Source organism: Prionailurus bengalensis, chromosome E3 (assembly GCF_016509475.1).
Source record: "Prionailurus bengalensis isolate Pbe53 chromosome E3, Fcat_Pben_1.1_paternal_pri, whole genome shotgun sequence".
NCBI classification, from domain to species: Eukaryota; Metazoa; Chordata; class Mammalia; order Carnivora; family Felidae; genus Prionailurus; species Prionailurus bengalensis.
Genome location: NC_057357.1, coordinates 31906248 through 31930288, shown reverse-complemented (window position 1 = coordinate 31930288; position 24041 = coordinate 31906248). Strand labels below are relative to the sequence as shown.

General features: G+C 47.6%; 1 protein-coding gene across 2 annotated transcripts in view; it reads right to left on the bottom strand.

Moving 5' to 3' along the window:
- GSPT1 (G1 to S phase transition 1) overlaps positions 1 to 3390 on the bottom strand; it is a 38440-nt gene extending 35050 nt beyond the window's left edge. The window contains exon 1 of one of the 2 annotated variants that reach the window (XM_043560516.1): positions 3352 to 3390. Coding sequence is in view for 1 of the 2 variants with exons in the window: in XM_043560515.1 (XP_043416450.1) it covers positions 2681 to 3038 (358 nt within the window). In the remaining variant the exon portion in view is untranslated. The other variant, XM_043560515.1, reaches the window with a different exon arrangement.
- Positions 3391 to 24041: the final 20651 nt, after the last annotated feature.

Genomic DNA, 24041 nt, shown 5'->3' with positions numbered 1-24041 from the left:
TGACAGATATCCATTCTACACACATATATTTTACAAGTCAGTCATTCTAGTGCTCTCCCTCTAGACCCTGTCAAGAGTTCTCCTGATATTTAGTCTAAAAACACACCCACCACAAATTTCAGCTATGGCTTAACAACAAAAGAAAACAGGCTTACCCTCCTGACTATTTCCTCACTACAAAAAACTTGCAAATTTTATGGCTCCCGCTTTGTAAATTTCAATCCAAGGCCTAATTTCAACTTTTTGCCTGCTTCTTCCAAGCACAGTTCCCGGCTCTGATGGTGGTCTTTTATGGACCTGAATGGGCTGGAACATGTAATCCAACAGTCCCACGCAAGTATGGACCTCAGTTTAGAAAAACCATTCTCGGAGCGCCTGGGTGGCTCAGTAGGTTGAGCGTCTGACTTCAGCACAGGTCACGATCTTGTCCATGAGTTCGAGTCCCGCATCTGGCTCTGTGCTGACAGTTCAGAGCCTGGAGCCTGCTTCGGATTCTGGGTCTCCCTCTCTCTCTGCCCCTCCCCCGCTCATGCTCTGTCTCTCACTATCTCAAAAATAAACATTAAAAAAAAATTATTAAAAAAATCCATTCTTTTCTAAATTGACGTCCTATGGAAGATTATGTTTTGACATTAATGGGCATTTTGTAGAAGCAGCTGGTAAAGTCAGTAACACCAAAATAGGTTTCTGATTTAAAAAAAAAAAAAAAAAGAAAAAACTGACCACAACGTAGGGAGTTTTCCACCAACTTCCCCACACACTTTTACATCTCCAACTTCTAGCAGTGCCACAGAGAAAAGGTTAAGAGTAAGGTTGAAAGTGGCAACTACCAGGAAGAGAAAAGACAGTCCCCAGCATAAGAGGTCACTCAACAATAACCGTCATTACTGACCACTGCTCAAGGATGCCTGTCCTCTGACGGCTGATGACTACGTAGTCTGGAACAGGAGCGCTAGGTGAAGCCAAAGTGGTGGTGGTGGCTCCAGAGGGAGGAGGGAGGGCCAGAAAGAGAAAATGGATGGATAAAAGCAATCTGCACGGTAAAGTATGCGGAAACAAATAACGGAGCTGGTAATGAACTAGTTTAGGCAGCCAAAATGGCTTGGTCTAAGCAACAAAATAAAATAAAATGAAATAAAGATAATAGTAATACTAAATAGTAATAATGGCTGAATTCCCTTATTCAAAAGGAAAACATCAGCCACTCACACAAATAAATATCAGTCAATGAAGCAACCCAAATCCAAACTGCGTGCTCACACACACACTTTGCGAAAGTATTTCTCCAAACTTTCTGCTTCTAAAGACAAAACTATAGCGAAAGCTGCTGAAAAAACTAACTTCCAAGAGCACTTTTATGATGTCCCCTTACCTACCACATGCCACAACACAGAACTCTAAAGAGAAATCAACAATCTACTCTCACTGGCAAATTGCTGGGAACCTCGAAGACCCAGTTCCCAACACCCTGGTTAAAGAATTGGAAGGACAATGCACCTTTTCCTTTCTCTCTCTCTTCCAACAGATACGGACAGTTCCTAAAGTAAGCGCCTTTATAAGGTACGCATAGAGTTCACTCATTTCACGTTGCTATACAATCAGCTTCTGAAAGCATGCTGCCCTGAAGCAGAATACAGGAAGATTTTAAAGACCCGACTCAACTTGAAACCACAGAAACAATGTCTACTAGCAATGATGAAAACGGCACATGACAACTATTCGTTCTAACAAAAGCTCAAGTGTATGAACAGATTCGTTACTGACACGTGAACAGAGAGAAAGAGCGACTTACACCTAGCAGCCTGAATAAGGTATCCGATCGTAACGCAACGAACATTCTAAACGTGTCACTAAAGAGGAAAGTCCGAGCCCCGCTTTGAGAAAAAGGCCACGCCAATCAAGGCAGTTGCCTAACACATGAAGGCTTAAGGGAGGAACTCTGACTTTGTGACACTTTGTGAACTTTACAGGCTTACAAATGCTGAGGGTGAAAAAGATCTTTGTATTGATAGCCAACAGTTTCTGCCGGATCACAAGACTGCAATGCATCTTGGGATTCCTTCAGGACGGTTCCGTGTCACAGATATTTAAAACGTAATTACTGTCTCAATAATAGAAACTGCAGCAAGAGACGCTCTCTCGCCTCGCCCTAAGGTGAAGCGAGAACTCGAGCATTCGCCCTCCCCAGCTCCTCGGATCTCTCAACGTCCCCCCCGACCCACTCCTGGCCCCATCTGTCCTCACTTCTAGGCCTCGTGGCACTGACCGGCCGCGGGCCACCCCCCCCCCCACTCCGTCCCATACGGTCCCCACTCCCAGCGGGTGACTGCGGCCCCCCGGGGGAGGGGCGGCCCCTGGTCCCGCCGGTGTCCCCCCCCCCCCCGCACGCCGCCCCCGCCCCGCCCGGCTCTCCGCCGCGCCCGGCCCGCGCAGGCCGCCTCCCGGGCCGCGGGCCGCCCCACCCAGGGCTGCTCTCGCCCCGGCGCCGCTGTCAGCGCCCCACGTGCCGCCGGGCCCCGCGGGACGCGCCGCCCGAGCCCACCCCACCCCACCCCCGTCCCCATCCCCGGCGAAGGGGGGGCCCCTCCGGACCCAGGCCGGCTGCTCCCGCCCCCGCAGCCCGGCTCCCCCCCGCCCCCCCGCGCACCCCGCGGCTGCCCCGCGCGTCCCGGCCCTTTACCCGGAGGACCTCCAGCGCCGCTGCCGGCTCCGTGGTTGGGGGCGGCGGCGCCAGCTGGGGACAGCGGCTGCTGGCTCGGGCCCCGCAGGAAGGACGGCACGAACTCGGCAGCGTGGACGTTGGGCACGAAGGGCTTGGCGTTGACGTTGAGTTGCCGGCTGAAGGCCGCGCTGAGGTGCTCACGCTGGGCCTCGGTCGCCGCCGCCGCCAAGGGGCCGCCGGCGCCACCGCACGGGCCCGGCCCGGGGGCTTCCATGTCCGCTTGGTCCCAGCAGTCGGGCGCCGAGTCGCTGCTGCTGCTGCCGCTGCTGCTCCCGCCGCCGCCGCCGCCGCCGCCGCCACCACTGCCCGGATCCATGATCGGGGGGGCCGTGTGTGTGGTGAAGAGAGGGCGGGAAATGGAGGCGGGGGCGACGGGCCGGGCAGGAGCAGGCCGCGCTGACCCGGCGAAGCGACGAGGCAGAGGGGCCGGGGGCTAGCGACACAGTCCCCGGCGTCGTCGCGGCGAAGGCTCCGGTCGCAACTCCGCACTCGCGACGACAACGGCGGCACCAGCTCAACCCTCCTCGTGTGTGCGAGCGGATCTCCTCCCACCCAACCCCAACCACCTCGGACCGCCTCAGCTCCGGCCCCACGCCCGGCGCGGATTGACCCCTCCCCGCCACCCGTACCTTCGCCTCGGTAGTTCCTGGCCCTGTCCGTCCCCGTTTCTGGCTATGAACCACGGCTGCAGACGCAACTACGAGTTCCGGCAGCGCCCGCGCGACCCCGCTGCGGTTTTCCCGTGGGCCGATGGGAGTGGGAGTTCGGGGCTCCGGAGCAACCGGAAGCGACTCCGGCTCCCGGCAGGCAGCGCGGGGAGGCGGAGGTCTGGTCGCAGCCCCGCGGCCCCACCTGTCACCGGGTGGGGGTAGGGGTGAGGGCGAGTCCTTGCCTGACTCTTCAGCCGCGGGGTTGGTCCACGCTGCCCTGCGGGGCACAGGCTGCGGGGAAACGGATAACAGTTCTAACGCGCAAAGCAAAGCTCTCGGCTCCTGGAATCCCCTCCTTCTCGCATCACCGGTTTCTGCGTTCTCTGCCTCCCCAAGTCTCCCTACCTTCTGCTCTTTCTTTCCACCTTCCTTCTCCCCGCCCCCAGCCAGAATCTGCCCTACATTCCGAAGCCGACGCTGCGCGTCTTGCGTTTTATGCATTCATTTGGTGGAAGAGAATAAAACCGTGAGACAGTACAACTTGAACTGCAATGTGGCTCGTAAAGCGCTCGGGCCCAGCCTCTGCCCCGGCAGAGGGGATTATTAACTGGAAACTTTGAATGACTCACCGTCTGTTTGACTAGTCATTTAAAGCCTTCACCCAAACTTTTCCATCCCTCCCCTCCTCCCGGCCAAGGGCTTTGCAAATCAAACAGAGGATTGCCATATTCCATGTTGTATCCAGTTGTACCCACCTAGTTAAGATTTTTTCCGGTGCGTCCAGCTTCTTTATGCACCATTAGGTGAAGTGGTTTTCTTCTGAATGATGGGATTTGCTCCAGTATTCCGTAGTGCTTTATTGACTGCCTCTCACTCACCCGGACCCTGTGCCTTTAGGTAAACACGGAGGAGGGGAGAAGCAAACCCTTAGGTCAACTACATGAAGTAGGAAAATAACGTTGTTCTGAGTACCTGTTAATTTCCTGTAATTCACCCACGTGGAACCCAAGACTGGGGGGGGGGCCGAGGGGGGGACCTATTGTTGATATTTTCTCAGAGGAGTCTAGACAGCTTGCAACTAATCTGCCAAAAATTACAGAGTAAAGGCGTAGACGCACACAGAATAGATGATTCTTAACAACCTTAAGTTAAGGTCCCAAATCTAGATCTAGATATGAATTTAAAATTTAAATATCTGTACCTTAAAGATAAAAGAGGATCCAGCCTAATGAGACAGCTCAAAAACAAACCTGTCAGTTACCTTTCAAAACAAATCCTAAGCTAAAGTGGTTTGAAATTGTGTTTAATATTAAACTAGCAAATTTTATCAATGCCTTTTTTTTTTTCTTTAACTCATAACACTTGGAATATCAACTGCTGTAAATGTAAAGAAACCAGAGACCTCCATTATAACAAGGCTGGCTTTAAGTTTATCTTTTTTCTTAAAATTTTTTTTCAACATTTATTTATTTTTGGGACAGAGAGAGACAGAGCATGAACGGGGGGAGGGGCAGAGAGAGAGGGAGACACGGGAGGGGCAGAGAGAGAGGGAGACACAGAATCGGAAAGAGGCTCCAGGCTCTGAGCCATCAGCCCAGAGCCTGACGCGGGGCTCGAACCCACGGACCGCGAGATCGTGACCTGGCTGAAGTCGGACGCTTAACCGACTGCGCCACCCAGGCACCCCTAAGTTTATCTTTAGATCTGTGGTCCATACTGCCTGAAATCTTCTGGACGTTGATTTCTTTTTTCCCCCACGACAGATGATGTAATCCTCTAATTAATACAAAGTTCAGGTTACAGCCTATTAATATAGTTTTCTGAAGACCTGTTTGAATCTTTCTTAAGAGCATCCCCCTTCGGGGATACCTGGGTGGCTCAGCTGGTTAAGCCTGGGGGTCTTATCTCGGCCCAGGTCTCGATCTCACAATTGGCTCCTGAGACGGAGCCCCACCTCAGGCTTTGCGCTGACAGCGTTGGGCCTGCTTGGGATTCTCTTTCTCCCTCTCTCTCTGTCCCCTCACCCACTCACACTTCTGTCTCTCTCTCTCAAAAATAAACTTAAAAAAAAAAAAGCGTGTCCCACTTTAAAGTTGGTATTAAGTGATTGCCCTCAGGTTTACTGAGAAGTTGTTAACAATTGATATAAAAACTCAGACCTTCCTTCATATAAGGGAGACTTGAATTGCTACTGAGTGAGATAAATATTTTTATTTTCTAGTCACAAGAAGAAAATACTGTGTCCAAAATAAAATGCCTTCTCACTCGAGATTGGCACTCCCTAACCTACTCCTTAAAAAACGTCAACACAAGCGTCTGGCTCAAAGAGTGAACCGTACTGTCCTTCAACCACTTTGTCATTGGACGCTATACTTCACCGTGGACCAGCCACAGGGCACCAGAGGACGGGTCCCTCTTAGGTTAGTTCTTCACGCTAATTAAATTAGCAGCGTCTTTGTGGCTGCGGCTTTTTCTAGAGACAAAGACAAAAACTGCTGAGACCGCAGCTTAGAAAAGCAGTTGATGTCGTTAGCTGCCATGTCCCTGAATAGGATCATCATTGGAAATTCAGGAAAGAATCCACTCCGTTGGTTTTCAGAAGCTTTGACCTGCCAGGGTTGAGGCACTGCTCTAGCGGGCAAGTGGGAGGCTCTTCTTGATAATCGCATGCCCCGTATGATGCACGGCATAGAAAATGTGCTTAACAACCTCTTTAGTTCACGCCATGCTTGTTCAAGGTCTGAGTCGTTCCGGGACAGAGAATTCCTGTCTTCCAACGCAAGCCCCACCAGCTGGCGTTTCTAGTATTCTCTCTCTTTCGCTCTCTGCATTCCTCCTATCCTCCCTTGATTATTCTGCCTTTAAAATGAATCAGGGTGGGGGCACCTGAGGGGCTCCGTCGATCAGCTCAGGTCATGATCTGACGGTTTGTGGGTTCGAGCCCCACGTCGGACTCTGCACTGACAGTGCAGGGCCTGCTTGGGATTGTCTGTTTCTCTCTCTCTGTGTCCCTCCCCACCCCCTTTCAAAACGAAAGAAATAAATATATTTAAGTAAAAAAATGCTTTAATAAGTAAAATAAAATAATAAAATAAAATGAATCAGAGTCTTGGGGTGCCTGGGTGATTCAGTCACTTGAGTGTCTGACTCAATTTTGGCTCAGGTCATGATCCCAGGGTTGTGGGATCGAGCCGCCTTGGGATTCTTTCTCTCTCTCTCTCTCCTCTGTCCCTCTCCCCAGCTCGCATTCTTTCTCTCTCTAAAATAAAAATAAAAATAAAAATAAAAAGAAAAAGAAAAGTAAAAATGGGGCACCTGGGTGGCTCAGTGCATTAAGCATCACACTCTTGGTTTCCTCTCAGGTCGTGATCTCACGGTTGTGAGATCAAGCCCCTCTTGGGCTCTGCCCCAAGCGCTGAGCTTGCTTAGGATTCTCTCTCTCCCTCTCTCTCTCTCTGCCCCTCTCCCTTACTCTGTAAATGAATGAATGAATGAATGAATAAATAAATAAATAAATAAACTTAAAAATAAAAACAAATAAAATGAATCAGGATCTCAGCACCTGCACCTTTGAGTTTCCCACCAGTACGTTGTTTTGTTTCTTTAATCTGAAAGTTTATCCTTCTTTGCTTCCAAACACGAGGCTGATATGAAAACTCACGGCCATCCCAGGGTTTTAGCAGATGGAAACGTGTGCACACAGCTGGACACTTGAGATGACGTGGGCATCCCGCCAAATGTTTTCTGCAGAAATACAAACAGGAGGGTAAAAGCCTGTCCTTCCCAGCATTTTTGCAGTAGCTCCAAAGCAGGAACAACCTAACTATCCGTCAACAGGGAAATTATGATTAAATGAGGGATGGTATATCGATACCGTGGAGTAATATGCAGCTATCAAAAAGAGTGACAGACTAGGTGCCAACGTGGAAATTCACTTCTAGCATATGGTGAAGTAGAGGAGGAACGCTTTGCGTTGTATGCGGAATATGTAGTAAATCAGTGTCTCTAGTACAATCTATGTCTTTAAAAGCATCTAGATTTTTCCTCTCCCTGAAATGTTCTTTCCCCAGATATTCACCTCTCCAGCTCATTGTCGTTCAGCCCCGAGATGTCCTTTCCTACCCACCCTGGCTCTCCACCAACTCACATCACTCTCAACCCTTATACACAGTTTTATTTTTTTCAGATGCCTTATCACAATCTGAAATTCTTTATTGGTTCCCGTGCTTACTGCCCATCTCCTCCTTCGGAAAGTTAATTCCGTGACTGTCTTACTTGCTACTGCATTCCTATCACCGACAACAATGCCCGGCATGGAGAAAGTGATCAGTAGACATTTGAGAGAGAAAGAGACATATGTATCTCTTTGTATGTTGTAAACATTTTTAAAAGTGTGGACAGTTACATATTAAACAGTTCGTGGAAGGTGTATTTGTGAGGTGGGATTGGATGTGGAAAGGAAAGCAGCTAGAAGAAGAAATTGTAATTTTTTACTTCTGTTTTGTGTTTGGGTTTCCCTGCAGGAAGCAAATGGCTTTAAAAAAATTCTTTTATTGGGGCGCCTGCGTGGCTCAGTGGGTTGGGCTTCTGACTTCGGCTCAGGTCACGATCACACAGCTTGTGAGTTCAAGCTCCAAGTTAGGCTCTGCGCTGACAGCTCAGAGCCTGGAGCCTGCTTCAGATTCTGTGTCTCCCTCTCTGTCTGCCCTTCCCCCACTTGTGCTCTGGTCTCTTTCTCTCTCTCTCTCTCAAAAATAAACCTTAACACAAATAAAAAATAAATAAAAAGAAGGCTTTTATAGGCAGGAGGGAACAGGAACAAGGAAATGATAATAGCAAAAAGGCAGATTGGTTGTGGCAAGGTCCCTTTCCTTGGGCAGATGGCAGGGGTCTGTTAGGCAGAGGACCTCATTAGTGCTGACCCGGTGATTCTTGATTGACTGATTATTAAGTTTCCATTTCTGGGAGAGACCAACACTAGAATTAAGACTCATTTTGGTGAGATGGGCTTAGCATGTGACTCTATGCTTGGGCTGTTGCCTTATTTATAAAAATAACCATCATGTATGGAAAGAGCCCAACTGTCCATTGACAGATGAATAGATAGAGAAGAAGGGGTATATATTTATGATGGAGTATTACTCGGCAATCAAAAAGAATGAAATCTTGCCATTCGCAACTACGTGGATACAACTGGAGGGTATTATGCTAAGTGAAATTAGTCAGAGAAAGACAAATATCATATGATTTCACGCATATGTGGAATTTAAGAGACAAAACTGATGAATATAAGGGAAGGGAAGCAAAAATAATACAAAAATGGGGGGGGGGGACAAAGTATAAAAGACTCCTAAATACAGAGAACAGGGGCACCTGGGTGGCTCAGTTGGTCAAGCATCCGACTTCAGCTCAGGTCATAATCTCACGGTTTGTGGATTCGAGTCCGTTTTGGGCTCTGTGCTGACAGCTCAAAGCCTGGAAACTGGTTCAGATGCTGTGTCTCCCGCTCTCCCTGCCCCTTCCCCACTCATACTCTGTCTCTCAGTCTCTCAAAAATAAATAAATGTTAAAAAAAAATTTTTTTAAATACAGAGAACAAACTGAGGGTTGCTGGAGGGGTTGTGGGCGGGGGTATGGGCTACCTGGGTGAGGGGCATTAAGGAGGACACTTGTTGGGATGAGCACTGGGCGTTACACGTAGGCAATTAGTCAGTGGAATCTACCCCTGAAATCATTACTGCGGTATCAGCTAACTAACTTGGATGTAAACTTAAAAATTAATTAATTAATTTAAAAAGTGAAGAATAAAAATAAAAAAATTTAAAAAAGCATGTGACTCTTGATTTCGGCTCAGGTTACGGTCTGGAGGTCGGTGATATCAAGCCCCTGATCGGCCTCTTCGCTGACAGGGCAAAGCCTGCCTGGGGTTCTTTCTTTCTCTCCCCCTCTCTCTGCCCTTCCCCCGCTCCCACTCACATGCGCTCTAAACAAACAAACAAACAAACATTTTTAAAAATACATAAAAAGAAAAAGAAACCCTAAGATAGGACTTTCTTGTTATTTCATTGGCTCAGGAGCTTAATGACATCAGGGGCCCCTATCTTTCCATCCGTCTGCTGGCCTGGGTGTTGGCTTCCTCTCCAGTCTGGTCCCAAGACAGCTGCAGAGTCCCAGAGGCCAAGTCCAGAGAAACAGTAGAGAGCATCTCGACCGGTATCTTCCTTCCAAGAATGAGAAGTTTCTCCCAGAAGCCCTCTAGGAGGTATCTCCTCCCATGTCATTGGCAGGAATTGGGCCAGATACCCATTCTTTTTTTTTTTTTTTCAATAAATGAAATTTATTGTCAAATTGGTTTCCATACTAGATACCCATTCTTGAAAACGACATGTCTTTTTACTGTGGTGAAATACACACACAAAAATACTAAGATTTACCACTCTCACCATTGTAAGTGGATACTCAGTGGCATTAAGTACATTTCACATTGTCAGAGCGCCTGGGTGGCTCAGTCAGTTGAGAGTCTGGCTCAGGTCGTGATCTCATGGTCTTGAGATCGAGCCACACATTGGGCTCCGCACTAAGCATGGAGCCTGCTTGGGATTCGCTCTCTCTCTGTCTCTCTCTCTCTCTCTCTCTCTGCCTCTCCCCGCCCCCCTCAAAATAAAGAAATAAACATTAAAAAAGTGTATTTCACATTGTTGTGCATCCACCACCACCATCCAGCTCCAGACCTGTTTCATTTTTCCAACCTCAAATTCCATCCCTACTAAACACCAACTCCCCATTCTCCTCTCCCCTGTTCCTGGTAACCACCATTCTGCTTCCTGTTTCCATGCAGGTGCCTCGTGTAAGTGGAATCCTACAGTGAGAAGCATTGTATTACTTAGCATAATATCCTCAAGGTTCATCCCTGTTGTCAAAATTGTCTTCCTTTTTAGCGTTGAATAATATTCTATTGTGTGCGTGTGTGTGTGTGTATTTTGTTCATTTGTCTATCGGTGGACGCTTGGGTTTCTTCCACCTTTTGGCTATTGGTATGAGTGGACAAACACCTGCTCAAGTCTCTGCTTCTGCTGCTTTCAGGTATATGCCTACAAGTAGAATTGCCAAATCATAGGGCAATTCTACATTTCATTTTCTGAGGAACCTCCATACTGTTTTCCACAAGGCTACACCATTTTGCATTCTTACCAGCAGGGGCACAAGAGTTCCAATTTCTCCCCCTGCTCACCAGCGTGCATTACTTCCCGTTTTGTTTGTTGTAATCATAGCCATCCTAGTGAGTGTGAAATTTTATCTCACAATCGGGGTTTGCACTGTTGGTGGCACGTTAAAATCACCTGGGGGAACTTTAAACCTAACCCACCTGGGAACCGAGACATGTTATTCTTTTTCTTTAATTTTTTTTTTCTTTTTTTTTTAAAAAATTTTTTTTTTCAACGTTTATTTATTTTTGGGACATAGAGAGACAGAGCATGAACGGGGGAGGGGCAGAGAGAGAGGGAGACACAGAATCGGAAACAGGCTCCAGGCTCTGAGCCATCAGCCCAGAGCCTGACGCGGGGCTCGAACTCACGGACCGCGAGATCGTGACCTGGCTGAAGTCGGACGCTTAACCGACTGCGCCACCCAGGCGCCCCATTTTTCTTTAATTTTTTTAATGTTTATTTATTTTTGAGAGAGAGAGAGAGAGAGAGCGAGCATGAGCGGGGGAGGGGAAGAGAGAGAGGGAGACACAGAATCTGAAGCAGGCTCCAGGCTCTGAGCTGTCAGCACAGAGCCTGATGTGGGGCTTGAACTCACAAGCTGTGAGATCATGACCTGACCTGAAGTTGGAGGCTCAATTGACTGAGCCACCCAGGAGCCCCAGCAGTAATACATTTTAAATATGAGGTCTCTGTGTGAGGCCAAGCTTGAGAACCATTGGTCTAAAGACAAATCATCTAGAAGGAGGGAAGGAAGGAAGGAAGGAAGGAAGGATGTTGGGGAATCAATTACCGCGTGAAATACATCTCAGAATTGAAAGTACAGAGTCCTCAGTTGGGTTTCTAACTCTAAATTATTCATAGAAATTTGGAACCAGGGTAGCACATCAGCCCAGGTAACCATAATGGATATAAAACATGTCGTCTGCTGCGAAATTTCTTCACCCAGCAAACATTTAGTCACCATTGGCAACACAAGCTATGGTAAGTTGACTGGTGCTGCACTTTGGCTAGACTCTCTCCTTTCATGCGGTTTGTTTGTAACAGCGTTTGGAGATTCCATTCACGTGTCATACAATTCCCTCATTTAGAGCGTACAGCTCAATGGTTTTTTAGTATATTCACTGTTGCTGTGCAACTGTCTCCAAACATCATGGTGTTTGTTAGTGTTTGAAGCCTGGATTAACGGAAACGCAGTTTGGAATGAAATGACCCAATGGCTGACCTCGAGCAGAAAAAGGGCGGTAAGTCACAAAATACGTAAGCAATTCTTTACAAAGAAGACCGCACCGAGCAAGGCCAGAAAGGTAATGAAAGGGGAGGGGGGGGGGGGGAAGGGCACCTGGGTGGCTCAGGGATTTGAGCACCAGGCTCAGGTCATGATCTCATGGTTCCTGAGTTCAAGCCCCGCGGCGGGCTGGATGCTGTCCGGACAGAGTCCCCTGGGCATCCTCTGTCTCCCTCTCTCTCTCTCTCTCTCTGCCCCTCCCCCGCTCTTGCTCTCTCCCTCAAAAATAAATAAACATTAAGGGCACCTGGTTGGCTCTGGGGGTTGAGCCTCTGACTTCGGCTCAGGTCGTGATCTCCCAGTTCGTGAGTTCAAGCCCCACATCGGGCTCACTGCTGACAGCGCGGATCCTGCTTCGGAACCTCTGTTCCCCCTCTCTCCCTGCCCTGCCCCCGCTGACACTTTCTCTTTCAAAAATAAGTAAATACACATTAAACACATTTTTAATAAATAAATAAAGATTAAAAAAAAAAGAAAGGTAATGAAAGACTGAATCGATAGAGGATAACAGAGATACTGAATTTGCTGAGGCCAACCTGAGCGCCATGACCTTGAGCCCCAGAGCTCCGTCTAAAGGAGTCAGTCACCCAGTTCCTGTGCCAAACTGGCTTCCTCAACCAGCTCCTCTGGGTTAACCACCTGCCCAATGAAACTGCCACGAAAACCAGTTGTTCTGGTCTCCCCGGGACTCGGAGGCGCTTCCACGAGTAAGTTTCCTACGTCGTGTTGCAGGCTTCGCTTTCCAAGACCATCTGCCCGGAGGGAATGCTTGTATTCAGAGATCTTAGCCAACATCATCCTGGGTGCCCTCCGTGACTACAGTCCGGGAGGTTTAATGATTGCTGACCCCTGCTGGCTTTCCCTGCCAATGGTTTGTCCCCACGAAGCAGAAGGAAGCTACCAGGACCCCCCTGAGACCTGCCTGTTTCCTCAGCCAGCCTGGCCCGGCTCTGCTCCCCGAGCTAGCAGAGCTTGGCCGGTAGAAAGGTGTCTAAAAGACAGCAGTCTCCAGGTTCCACGGGCCTATTGATTTACATTTGAAACGGGCTGTCTCGTGGCTAATGATTATCGCATTACATCCCCTTTGTGAATGTAAAAGACCCAGAATGGAGAGCACAGAGAAACTCTGATAATGATCAGTTAACTCAGATGAAAAGTTGATTCATTCGGCAGAAATCAGGGTTCATTATTTCCGAGGGAGTAACAGATTGCTAATTATGTTTTACATCTAAAAGCCTGGCTAATTTCATTCCAGGGTCCCCGGCATGTTTTTACAGACTCCATGTCGGGGAAGGGGATTCATAGGTGGGAAGAGGAAAAACAACTAAAATCAGTAGCTTTAAGCTGCGCAGCTTGCCTATTAAATAATGTATATATTTTACCAATACGTAATAACAGCAATTATTATTTCATAGTTTTCATTGAACCATTCAGTGGCATTAAATACATCTCCATTGTTCTGTAAACATCACCACCATTTATCTCCAGAAATTTGTATTGTTTCTAACGGAAACTTTGTGAACAATAGGTCCTCGGGGCTCCTGGCGGGCTCAGTCCCTTAAGGTTAACGTCCCGGAGTCCAGCTCGGGTCATGATCTCACATTTCCAGAGTTGGAACCCTACGTCGGGCTCTCTGCTGTCAGCGCAGAGCCCGCTTAGGATCCTCTGTCTCCCTCCCTCTGCCCCTTCCCTGCTCACACTCATTCTCTCAAAAATAAATATTTTATTTAATTTATTTATTTTAATTTTTTTTTTCTTTGAGACAGAAGGAGACAGAGCATGAGCAGTGGAGGGGCAGAGAGAAAGGGAGACCCAGAATCCAAAGCAGTCTCCAGGATCTGAGCTGTCAGCACAGAGCCTGACGCGGGGCTCGAACTCACGGAATGTGAGATCATGACCTGAGCTGAAGTTGGACGCTCAACCAACTGAGCCACCCAGGCGCCCCAAAAATAAATATTAAAAAACAAAACAAAACAAAGCCACAATAGTTCCTCATTCTCTCTTTCTCCAGTCTCTGGTAACCTCTATTTTGTTTTCTGTTTCTGTTAATTTGCCTACTCCGGGTGTCTCATAGAGGTGGAATCACACATTCCGTTTGTGTCTGGGTGATCTCACTAGCATGTTTTCAGGGTTCATCCGTGTTGTAACCTGTATCAGAATCTCATTCCTTTGTAAGGCTAAATCCTTTGTAAGGCTAAATAATATTCCAATGTGCAAATGTACACCATTTTGGTAGGGTTTTGGGGTTTTTTTTCTTAATGTTTTTTATTTATTTTTGAGAAAGAGAGTCAGAGCATGAGCAGGGGAGGGGCAGAGAGAGGGGGAGACACAGAATCCGAAGCAGGCTCCAGGCTCTGAGCTGTCAGCACAGAGCTCGACGTGGGGCTTGAACTCACAAACTGTGAGATCATGACCTGAGCTGAAGCCGGACGTCTAACTGACTGGGCCACCCAGGCGCCCTTGTGTATCAAGATTTATTGAGTGCGGAAGGCTACAGGGACTGATCACAATACTTAACTCCAAGTTCCTCAGCCCACAGGGAGGAGAGAGATGGGTGGATTGTGTACCCCTCTTCGGTAGTAGAGAATACACTAGTTTGTTCGTTCATTCATTCATTTTATTTCAATTCATTGTGACTCTACTGAGGGCCAACAAACTTTTTACTCATCCTGAAGTCATTTCCTGGAAATTGAGGTTAGCACAACACAACACAACCTGGGATGTTGGGCCCCACCCCCCCTTCCCTCCCTGACCTCTAACCTCCCCAGATGTGACTGGCATCCATCATTGACGCCAACTTTGTCCGGGTCCTGACAAGCACTGGAGCACACTCGGGAAGGCAGAAGACATTTACCAACGTGTGATGCTACATAAGCCGACTACGCGGTTTTCAGGACATGGGTGGCATTGAAGACTGTGTCTGTCCTCCGTTCATTTCACCATAATTCTTCCTTATATCCTTACTGATTCATCAACAGCCATCTAGTTCTCTTGCACCTTCTGTCATGGGATTTTCATGATTCTTTTTTATTTGAGAGAGAGAGAGAAAGAGAGAGAGCGTGAGTGGGGACAGAGAGAGAGAGAGAGAGAGAGAGAATCCTAATGCTTAACTAACTGAGCCACCCACGCGCCCCAAGTGTTTCAAAAGTTTTAAAAGTGCGACTTCTATGGCAAAAGGAACCTAGACAAGGCATTCTTTAGCTGTTTATTGTTATTTTACTTTTCGGCTGTATTGAGGTATCACAGGCAAGTAAAACCATAGTATGTCTGGGGGGTGGGGAGATAGGCAAAATGGGTGAAGGGGAGAAGGAGGTACAGGCTTACAGTTATGGAAAGTACCGCACAGGTAATACGGTCCATGGTGTTGCAGTGGTGTTGTATGGAGACGGATGGTGGATATGCTTGTGAGCATAACATCACATATACACCTGTCAAATCACTACGGGGTATACCTGAAACCATTGGAACAGAGTGTGCTAACTATACGCCATTTTTTAAAGGTTTATCTTAAAAAATTTTATTTATTTATTTTGAGAGAGAGAGAGAGAGAGGAGGGGCGGAGAGAGAGAGAGGGAGAGAGAGAATCCCAAGCAGGCTTTGCAAGGTCAGTGTGGAGCCTGATGCGGCGCTTGAACTCACGAACTATGAGATCATGACCTGACCTGAGATCAAGAGTGGAACGCTTAACCAACTAGGCCACCCGGGTGCCCCTGTACCTCATTTTTGAAAAGTAATATGTTTAAAGTATATAGTGTGATGATTTGATATCTATATACACTACGAAATTATACTCAAGGTAATTAACACTCCACATAGTTACTGTGGTTTTTGTTGTCGTTGTTCATTTGTTTGCTTTGGTGAAAATGCTCTTTGCCAAGTTTAAGGGCAGGGAATACTTAATTTCTTAGCTGGGTTGTGACCCCTTGGCTGGGTTGTGAAAGATGGACAGAAGTTCACCAAGGGAAATGATACTCAACATTAACTTGCGTGATATGCATATCCAATTACTAGAGACTTTGGGGGAAATGTATGGCTATAATTCTTTTTTTATGTTTAATTTTTAAAAATAATTAATTTATTTTAAAATTTACATCCAAGTTAGTGCAACAATGATTTCAGGAGTAGATTCCTTAATGCCCCTGACCCATTAAGCCCATCCCCCTTTAGCCCATCCCCCTTCCCACAAACCCTCCAGCAACTCTCTGTTTCCTAAATTTAAGAGACTCTTATTGGGGCGCCTGGGTGGCTCAGTCGGTTTAAGCTTCCGACTCCGGCTCAGGTCATGATCTCACAGTCTGTGAGTTCGAGCCCTGTGGGGGGCTCTGTGCTGACAGCTCAGAGCCTGGAGCCTGTTTCGGATTCTGTGTCTCCCTCTCTCTCTGACCCTCCCCGTTCATGTTCTGTCTCTCTGTGTCTCAAAAATAAACATTAAAAAAAAATTAAAAAAAAAAAGAATTAAAAAAAAATAATAATAAAAGTAAAGAGTCTCTTATGTTTTGTCCCCTTCCCTGGCCATAATTCTTATAGCAGAATAAGGTTACACTTATTTAAAATGGCCTGATTATTGAAGGTAGCAGAATGTGTCATCCCAAAATATGCCACTTTGGCATAAGGACTATTTCGACCTGAGGGCAACTGAGAAGAAACAGATTAGAGAAAAACTCTCTGCCTTTTCCCTACTTGCTTAACAAGTAAGACAGAAATTTGCAAAGGCGTCTCCCCTCCCCTGACGCCAGGAAGGACAGAAGTTAATCACTGAAGACAACTCTAGACCCTTATCACCAAGGAGACATTTGCATAACGAACCCAGGTAAACACTAGCCCTGGGGGGGCGGGGGGGGGGGGGAACACCTGCGTGGTTCAGTTGGTTAAGTATCTGATTCCGCTCAGGTCACGATCTCCCAGTTCCCGTGAGTTCAAGCCCCAGGTCGGGCTCCCTGCTGTCAGCATGGAGCCCACTTTGAATCCTTTGTCCCCCCCCACCTCTGTCCCCCTCCCCTGCTCATGCTTGCACTCTCTCTCTCAAAATAAACAAACGTTTAAAAAATTAAGACCAGCCCTCACCTACCACTAGTGTCCCCATATACTTACCTTCCCATCATTTGCTGCCTGTAGAAGCGCAAAGTCCTTTTCCTTTAAGTTGTCACTTCTCCCCAAATGTTGTTCTTTTGTTAAGAAGCCCCAGTCTCACTTGCGTGAGGGCTTCCGCTCGCACACTTAATAAACTTCTGTCTGTTTTGCCCTTGTCCGTCTCGCCTGTCTTTTGTTAGTTCAATTTCCCGGGCCCCAGCCGGAGAACCCAAGATGGGTCGAGGACAAAGGCTTTTTTGCCTCCCCTCCACTATCAAGCGGCGGCCAGGGCAGACCCATCACGTGATCCAGGGTGATGGGTGAAGGGGGAAACGGGAAGGAAATGAGGGATTAGCTCGGTGAATTACCTCGGACCGGTTTGATCCTCCCGGATGTGTCATTCGTCACCCCGGGAACTCTGGAACAGTTTCCGTCTCTGGGGCTCAAGGCTTGGGTTCCCAATGTACCTGGCACCTGGCGGCGGTGGCTCTCGGGTGTTAATGCTATCTGATTCACCTGTGGGCTTGCCAGGAATGCAGACTCGGGCTCCCAAAGACACTGGCGTCAGGTGGCCCATTCCGGGAAGGGAAAGAATGTCAGGAAAGGGGGAGCGGCGGCGGGAGGGTGGGATGTGGAATAAAAGGAGATAGAGGCAAAGCGAGTTCCTGTAGAGCCTCAGCTGTTTGCAGAGCAGTGGGTTGTCCGGCAGAGCTCGCTCCCCACGCTGCTGTCATGTGTTACTCTTGTACTCAAAATGGTATGGGAGATCATTTCCCATCTCCCAGCGATGAAGGTCAAAGTCTTCATCACGGCCTGCCGGGCCCTGCGTCACTCGGCTCCCTGCTGCCCCTCTGCCTCTCTGATCGCTCTGCTCGGCCACACTGACCTCGCTGGACCTTCACCATGCCAAGGGTACACCCACCTCAGGGCCTTTGCACTTGCTGTTTCTGCTGCTTGGAGGACTTATGCGCTTACAGGTCCCTCAAGTGATCCCTTGGCAGAAAGGCCTTCTCCACAGTATTTATTACTACCTGACATACAACGTGTTTTACAGATTTAATCTCATCATCGTCCACTCCGCGAAGGCAGAGATTTTATATCATGTCCCAGTAGCATGATGTAATAGAGAGCTTCCCTGAAAAAGCAGTTTAAAACAAGGAATTGTATTTTGTTCGTTTGTTTAGGAATTGTTATATAAATATATACGTATAAATATATATGTATATAAATATATATATTTATATATATAAATATATATGTATATTTTAAGTACTCTCGAGGCCCAACTCTCGAGGCTTGAACTCATGACCCCAAGATCCAGTTGTGTGCTTTACCGACTGAGCCAGCCAGGTGTTCCAGAATTGTGGTTTTGTGGGTTTTGGGTTGTTTTGTTTTGTCTTTTTCAAACAACAGCTGGGGCCCCTGGATGACTGTCCGTTGAGCGTCCAACTCTTGATTTCAGCTCAGGTCATGATCCCAGGATTATGGGATCAAGCCCCATGTTGGGCTCTGCACTAGGCATGGAATCTGTTTAGGAGTCTCTCTCTCTCTCTGTCTCTCTCTTTCCCTCACTCTTGCTCTCTTGCTCTCTCTCCCCCTCTGCCTCTCTCCCCTGCCCACGCACGCTCTCTCTCTAAAACCAAAAACACAAACAACACCTGCATGCTTCAAATCTATAAATATGCTTTCATTTGTCAATCCCTTGAGGTGGGACAGACCCTTTCTTCTAGAACAGGTCCGGGTATTGATTGTGGATCTAGTCTGAGAGCTATAATATCTACCTCTGCCTTACTTATGCTCAAGGGCATTGGTGACAAATGTAGCTGCTAGCTGCTAGCACAGTCCGGCCAGCACACCGATGTCCCTCTCACCTCTGCTCAACTCAGAGTCCAGGGTAACGGCTGCCCCCCGGCCAAGCTGTTGTCACATTCTTTCCCTGCTCAAGGGGACCGTGGAAGGCGTTCATGCGGGACCGCTTCCCAGCAAGAGAAAGTTTACCCACTAAGGTATTTCCTCAACCTGAAATTGGTGTGTTATTAAAAAGAGGGAGTGAGGGGCGCCTGGGTGGCGCAGTCGGTTAAGCGTCCGACTTCAGCCAGGTCACGATCTCGCGGCCCGTGAGTTCGAGCCCCGCGTCAGGCTCTGGGCTGATGGCTCAGAGCCTGGAGCCTGTTTCCGATTCTGTGTCTCCCTCTCTCTCTGCCCCTCCCCCGTTCATACTCTGTCTCTCTCTGTCCCAAAAATAAATAAACGTTGAAAAAAAAAAAATTAAAAAAAAAAAAAAAGAGGGAGTGAATATGGAATAACCAAAAATAACAAATGCCAGGACAAATACTGTGTGACAGACACTCACAACATGGGCACAGCGTGACAAACGCCCGGGCATTGGCCCATTCCGCCAAAGTGGCGGAATGTGATCCTTCCTGCTTGGCTATTCATTTAACAAATGTTTAAGTCAAATCTACGGTATTCAAGACTTAAATAGGATCAGTGTACCTTTGGTCGCTGAATCCAGTTTTGCTGATTATAAACCTTGCAAGTAATAGTAAGCCATTGAGACTGACTTTTGATTCGCCCTGCACAGGGCAACGTATGGTGAGCAAGATAAATCACAGAACACTGTGGACCATCCGTAGAGAGAAGCACCGAGAGTCTATAGGTTTAAGAAGAACCAGGGGAGAAACAGAACGTAATAGAAAGAGCCCAACTTGGAGTCAGATATACCTGAGCCTGAATCTTCTCAGAGCATCTAGCTGTGTGACTTTTGACAAGTTACTTAATCTCTCTGAGCCCTTTTCCTTAAAATACATCGCTTGTGCTTGGAAATAGATTATTATAATATGTTAACAGATAAGATTTCACTGCTAACCCCTCTATATTATTACTGAAGTCAAGGCGACAGAAAATGGACTCGGGGGGCACCTGAGTGGGTCAGGTGGTTAAGCGTCCGACTTCGGCTCAGGTCATGGTATCATGGTTCATGGGTTCGAGCCCCACATTGGGCTCTCTGCTGTCAGTGGAGAGCCCGCTTCTGATCCTCTGTCCCCCCTTTTTCTGCCCTTCCCTGCTCTCACACTCTCTCTTTCTCACTCTCAAACTAAACAAATAAAACTTTAAAAAGAAAAGAAAAGAAAATGAGCTTAGATTGTAGCAAGACTGATTTCGGCCAGGCCTGATAAATTACACTTGTTAGCGTGTAAGTGTATGGGACTTAAGCCCTGGGACCCAAGTGAAAGGACAGGGCCTGGGCTGTTAGAGGATCCAGGTGGGGACAGCAAAGGTAGAGGCTGAGGGTGGGACCATGAGGGTGGCCTGAAGGGAAATATTTGCCTAGAGACAGATCCATTTTTTTTTTTTAATGTTTATGTATTTATTTTGAGGGGCAGAGAGAGAGGGAGGGAGAGAATCCCAAGCAGGCTCTGTGCTATCAGCACGGGCTCGAACTCCCGGATGGCGAGATCGTGACCTGGCTGAAGTCGGACGCTTAACCGACTGCGCCACCCAGGCGCCCCTACTTCATGTCTTTTCTTTAAACTGCCACCCTTTTTTTCACCGAGTGTATGTTAAAAGGAGACTTTAGGACTACAATCAGTGGAAAACAGGTGTCCCTTCTTACAGAAAGAGTATCATTTTGACAATACATATAAATTTTTTTAAATTTTTTTAAATCTTCATTTTTTTTTGAGAGAGAGACAGAATGTGAGCAGGGGAGGAGCAGAGAGAGAGGGAGACACAGAATCCAAAGCAGGCTCCAGGCCCGGAGCTGTCAGCACAGAGCTCGACGTGGGGCTCAAACTCATGAGCTGTAAGATCATGACCTGAGCTGGAGTCGGATGCTCAACCAACTGAGCCACCCAGGAGCCCCATTTGACAATACATATAAAGGAAACAAAATAGCATTACATTCTGGCCAGACACGGCTCTGGGGGCTTGAGGCTCACTCTCTCGTTCACAGTGGAGGTTAGCAGGCCTTGGAGGGGTGTTACAGACAGAGGAGAATTCACCTGAAGCTGTCTTCTGGAAGCAATCAGAGGGTGTCTGAACAGAGCATAGTTGTCTCACTGGGTGGCTCGCTATTATTTACTGCCATGCCTCTCCACCATACATGATCTCCCTGTAGTCCTAAAATCAAGTCATGTGACGTCTGACCAGCATAGGGAGGCAGAGTTTATGTTATGGAAAGTTGTAGAGGGAATTTAAGGAGCCAGAATGTCCTTGAGCCGACTTCGATCCAGTCTCGGAGGACAGGCCGAGGGATCAGTCATCCCAGACAACGAGTATCCTGCTGTGTTGACTTTCTAAGGATGCATCAAAGTCATGATGTATGGCTTTGAGAACGGTGGTAAGGATCATGGGCAGAAATACAAATTCATAATAAGGGCCGAGTAGGGGCACTGGGTATTGAGGAGCGGCTCACAGTCCTTAGCAGGTGGAGAGCCAGTTTAGAAGACTGACATAAGATCTCCGTCTTCCAGTCTCTGCCTTCCTCTGCAGGCCTTCTGGAAAACAAGTCCATCACTTACTGCCTAAAGGGGGATTGAAGACATACCGAAAGAGACAAAAGCAGAGGGGAGGGGATGTCATGGTGGAGAAGCTATGGGATTGCTGAAGTTACAGGGCCTGATTGTCAGAAGTGATATCAGATCAGATGCTGTAATGTACATGCACCAGCCTGGGGTTTAAAGCCTATGAAATCTTGAAGGATCTAGAACGGGCAGGTAGCTGGATGGTTGAGGGAGAGGCTGCTAGAGGGGCTTTCTGTCTTCCTCCTGTGCTTTTCATCTCTAGTCATTTTATTTTTATATGTTTTTTATTTTTGAGGGGGGTGGGTAGGGGCAGAGACAGAGGGAGAGAGAGGGAATCCCAAGCAGGTTCTCAGCCTTCAGAGCAGAGCCCAGGGCGAGACTTGAACTCACAAACCGCGAGATCGTGACCTGAGCCGAAATCAAGAGTCGGATGCTTAGCCAACAGAGCCACCCAGGTGCCCCTCATCCTTACTCATTTTAGAATGAATGTGCCCTCAAGGGCGCCTGGGTGGCTCAGTCAGTTGAGCATCCAACTTTAGCTCAGGTCCGGATCTCACGGTTTGTGGGTTCGAGCCCCGTGTCGGGCTCTGTGCTGACAGCTCGGAGCCTGGAGCCTGCTCTGGATTCTGTGTCTCCCTCTCTCTCTGCCACTCCCCAACTCTGTCTCCCTCAGTCTCAACAATAAATAAACATTAAGCAAAAATTACATTAGAATGAATGTGCCCTCGGTTAAAAGGTGGGATAAGGGGTCTTTCTCTGCACTCCATTAATATTCAATTATTCAGCAGGAAGTACTCAGCACTTGCTATGTGCCAGTCACTGTGCTGGCCCTGGGCAGCCACAGATGAATGAGACCGTTCATGATCGCCAGGGCTGCCTGGTCTCCACAGGGAGATGCTAGTGATAACTAGATGACCAGAAAATACAACATAATAGTTAAGACAACAGACTTTAGATTAAACAGACCTGCCTGAGTTTGGTTCTTGCTTCTTCCCGGTTGTGTGTGTTGCTTTACTTCTGTGCGTCTCAGTTTCCTCATCTGTAAATGGGGATATCCGTTGTGCCCATTTCACGGGCTATTTGTGAGGCTGGGATGAATTAATCCAAGTAGCACTTGCCCAGAGCCTGGGATACTATAAGAGCTCCATAAGGCAAAACTTTTATTATTGGTATTTTAATCGGTGGAGGAGGGAATAACTATCTGGGCAGTTGGGGAGGCTTCCTGGAAGAGGTGATGGTTTCTAAAGTGAGCTGTAAAGAATGACTAGGAAGCCCCATGCGGGACTCGAACTCATGAACCATGAGGTCATGAAGTCGGACGCTTAACCGACTGAGCCACCCAGGCGCCCCTGCCTACTCCTTTATTAGAAGCCAGGAAGGACACACAAGGCGGCGAGCCAGGGACACCAAATGGACTGTTTAAATTGGTTCATATAACCTGCGGTGTTTCATACTTATAGCATGTGGAGGCGCATAACTTCTTCAACTTACCAGGGCTCATTTTCTTTCTTTCTTTCTTTCTTTCTTTCTTTCTTTCTTTCTTTCTTTCTTTCTTTCTTTCTTTCTTTCTTTCTTTCTTTTTTAGATTTTATTTTTTAAGTAATCCCTACCCACAACACGGGGCTCGAACTCACAACCCCGAGATCAAGAGTCACACGCTCCACTGACCGAACACCACCCAGGCTCTTCTCCCACCCACCCCAGCTCCCGTTTACTAAACAGCATTCTCCCTTGTTTGTCTACAAGAGAATTCGCTGGAGGACTTCGTGAATAATGCAGAGGCACGGGCTCCCATCCTGGAGATTCTGGCTCAGCTGACCCGATGGGAGGCCCAGGACTCTGTTTTTCAAATAAGCATCCTGAGTCATTCTGTTGCCAGTGGTCCCTCCTCGCGCCCCTACGCTTTGGGAAACTCTATCCTAGGGTTTCAACTCTCAGTTTGAAAGATACCTGCCAAGGGGCGCCTGGGTGCCTCAGTCGGTGAAGCGTCTGACTTGATTTCGGCTCAGGTCATGATCTCGTGGTTTGTGGGTTCAAGCCCCGCATCAGGCTCTGCGCTGACAGTGTGGAGCCTGCTTGGGATTCTCTCTCTCCCTCTCTCTCCGTCCCTCCTCTGTTAGCTCTCTCTCTCTCTCTCTCTCTCTCTCTCTCAAAAATAAATAAACACGTTACTTTTTTTTTTTTTTAAAGAAAGCTTCTTGCCTAGCTCTATAATGTAGACAGAGATTACACCTGAGCCCCTGAGTAGGAGAAAATAGCATATAATCAAAATTGGCTTTGACTATCTCCTGAGAACCATTCCTTTGGATCTATCTACCAGCTGTAACTCTGAGCACACTTTTAACCTTCAGCCTTGGAAATGCTGTTGCTGTTTCCTTGCTTCTGGACTTGGCTTGTATTAGGGGCCCATGATATAAAAAAAAAAACCCAAACAAACATATTTCTAAACCAGTGTGATTTAGAAACTAGAAGTTTCTGCGATGATGCAAATGTTCCATATCTGTACTGTGAGTATCCAGCACTTGAAATGTGGCTGCAATGATCGATGTGCTGAACATTTTATTTTAATTAATTTAAATG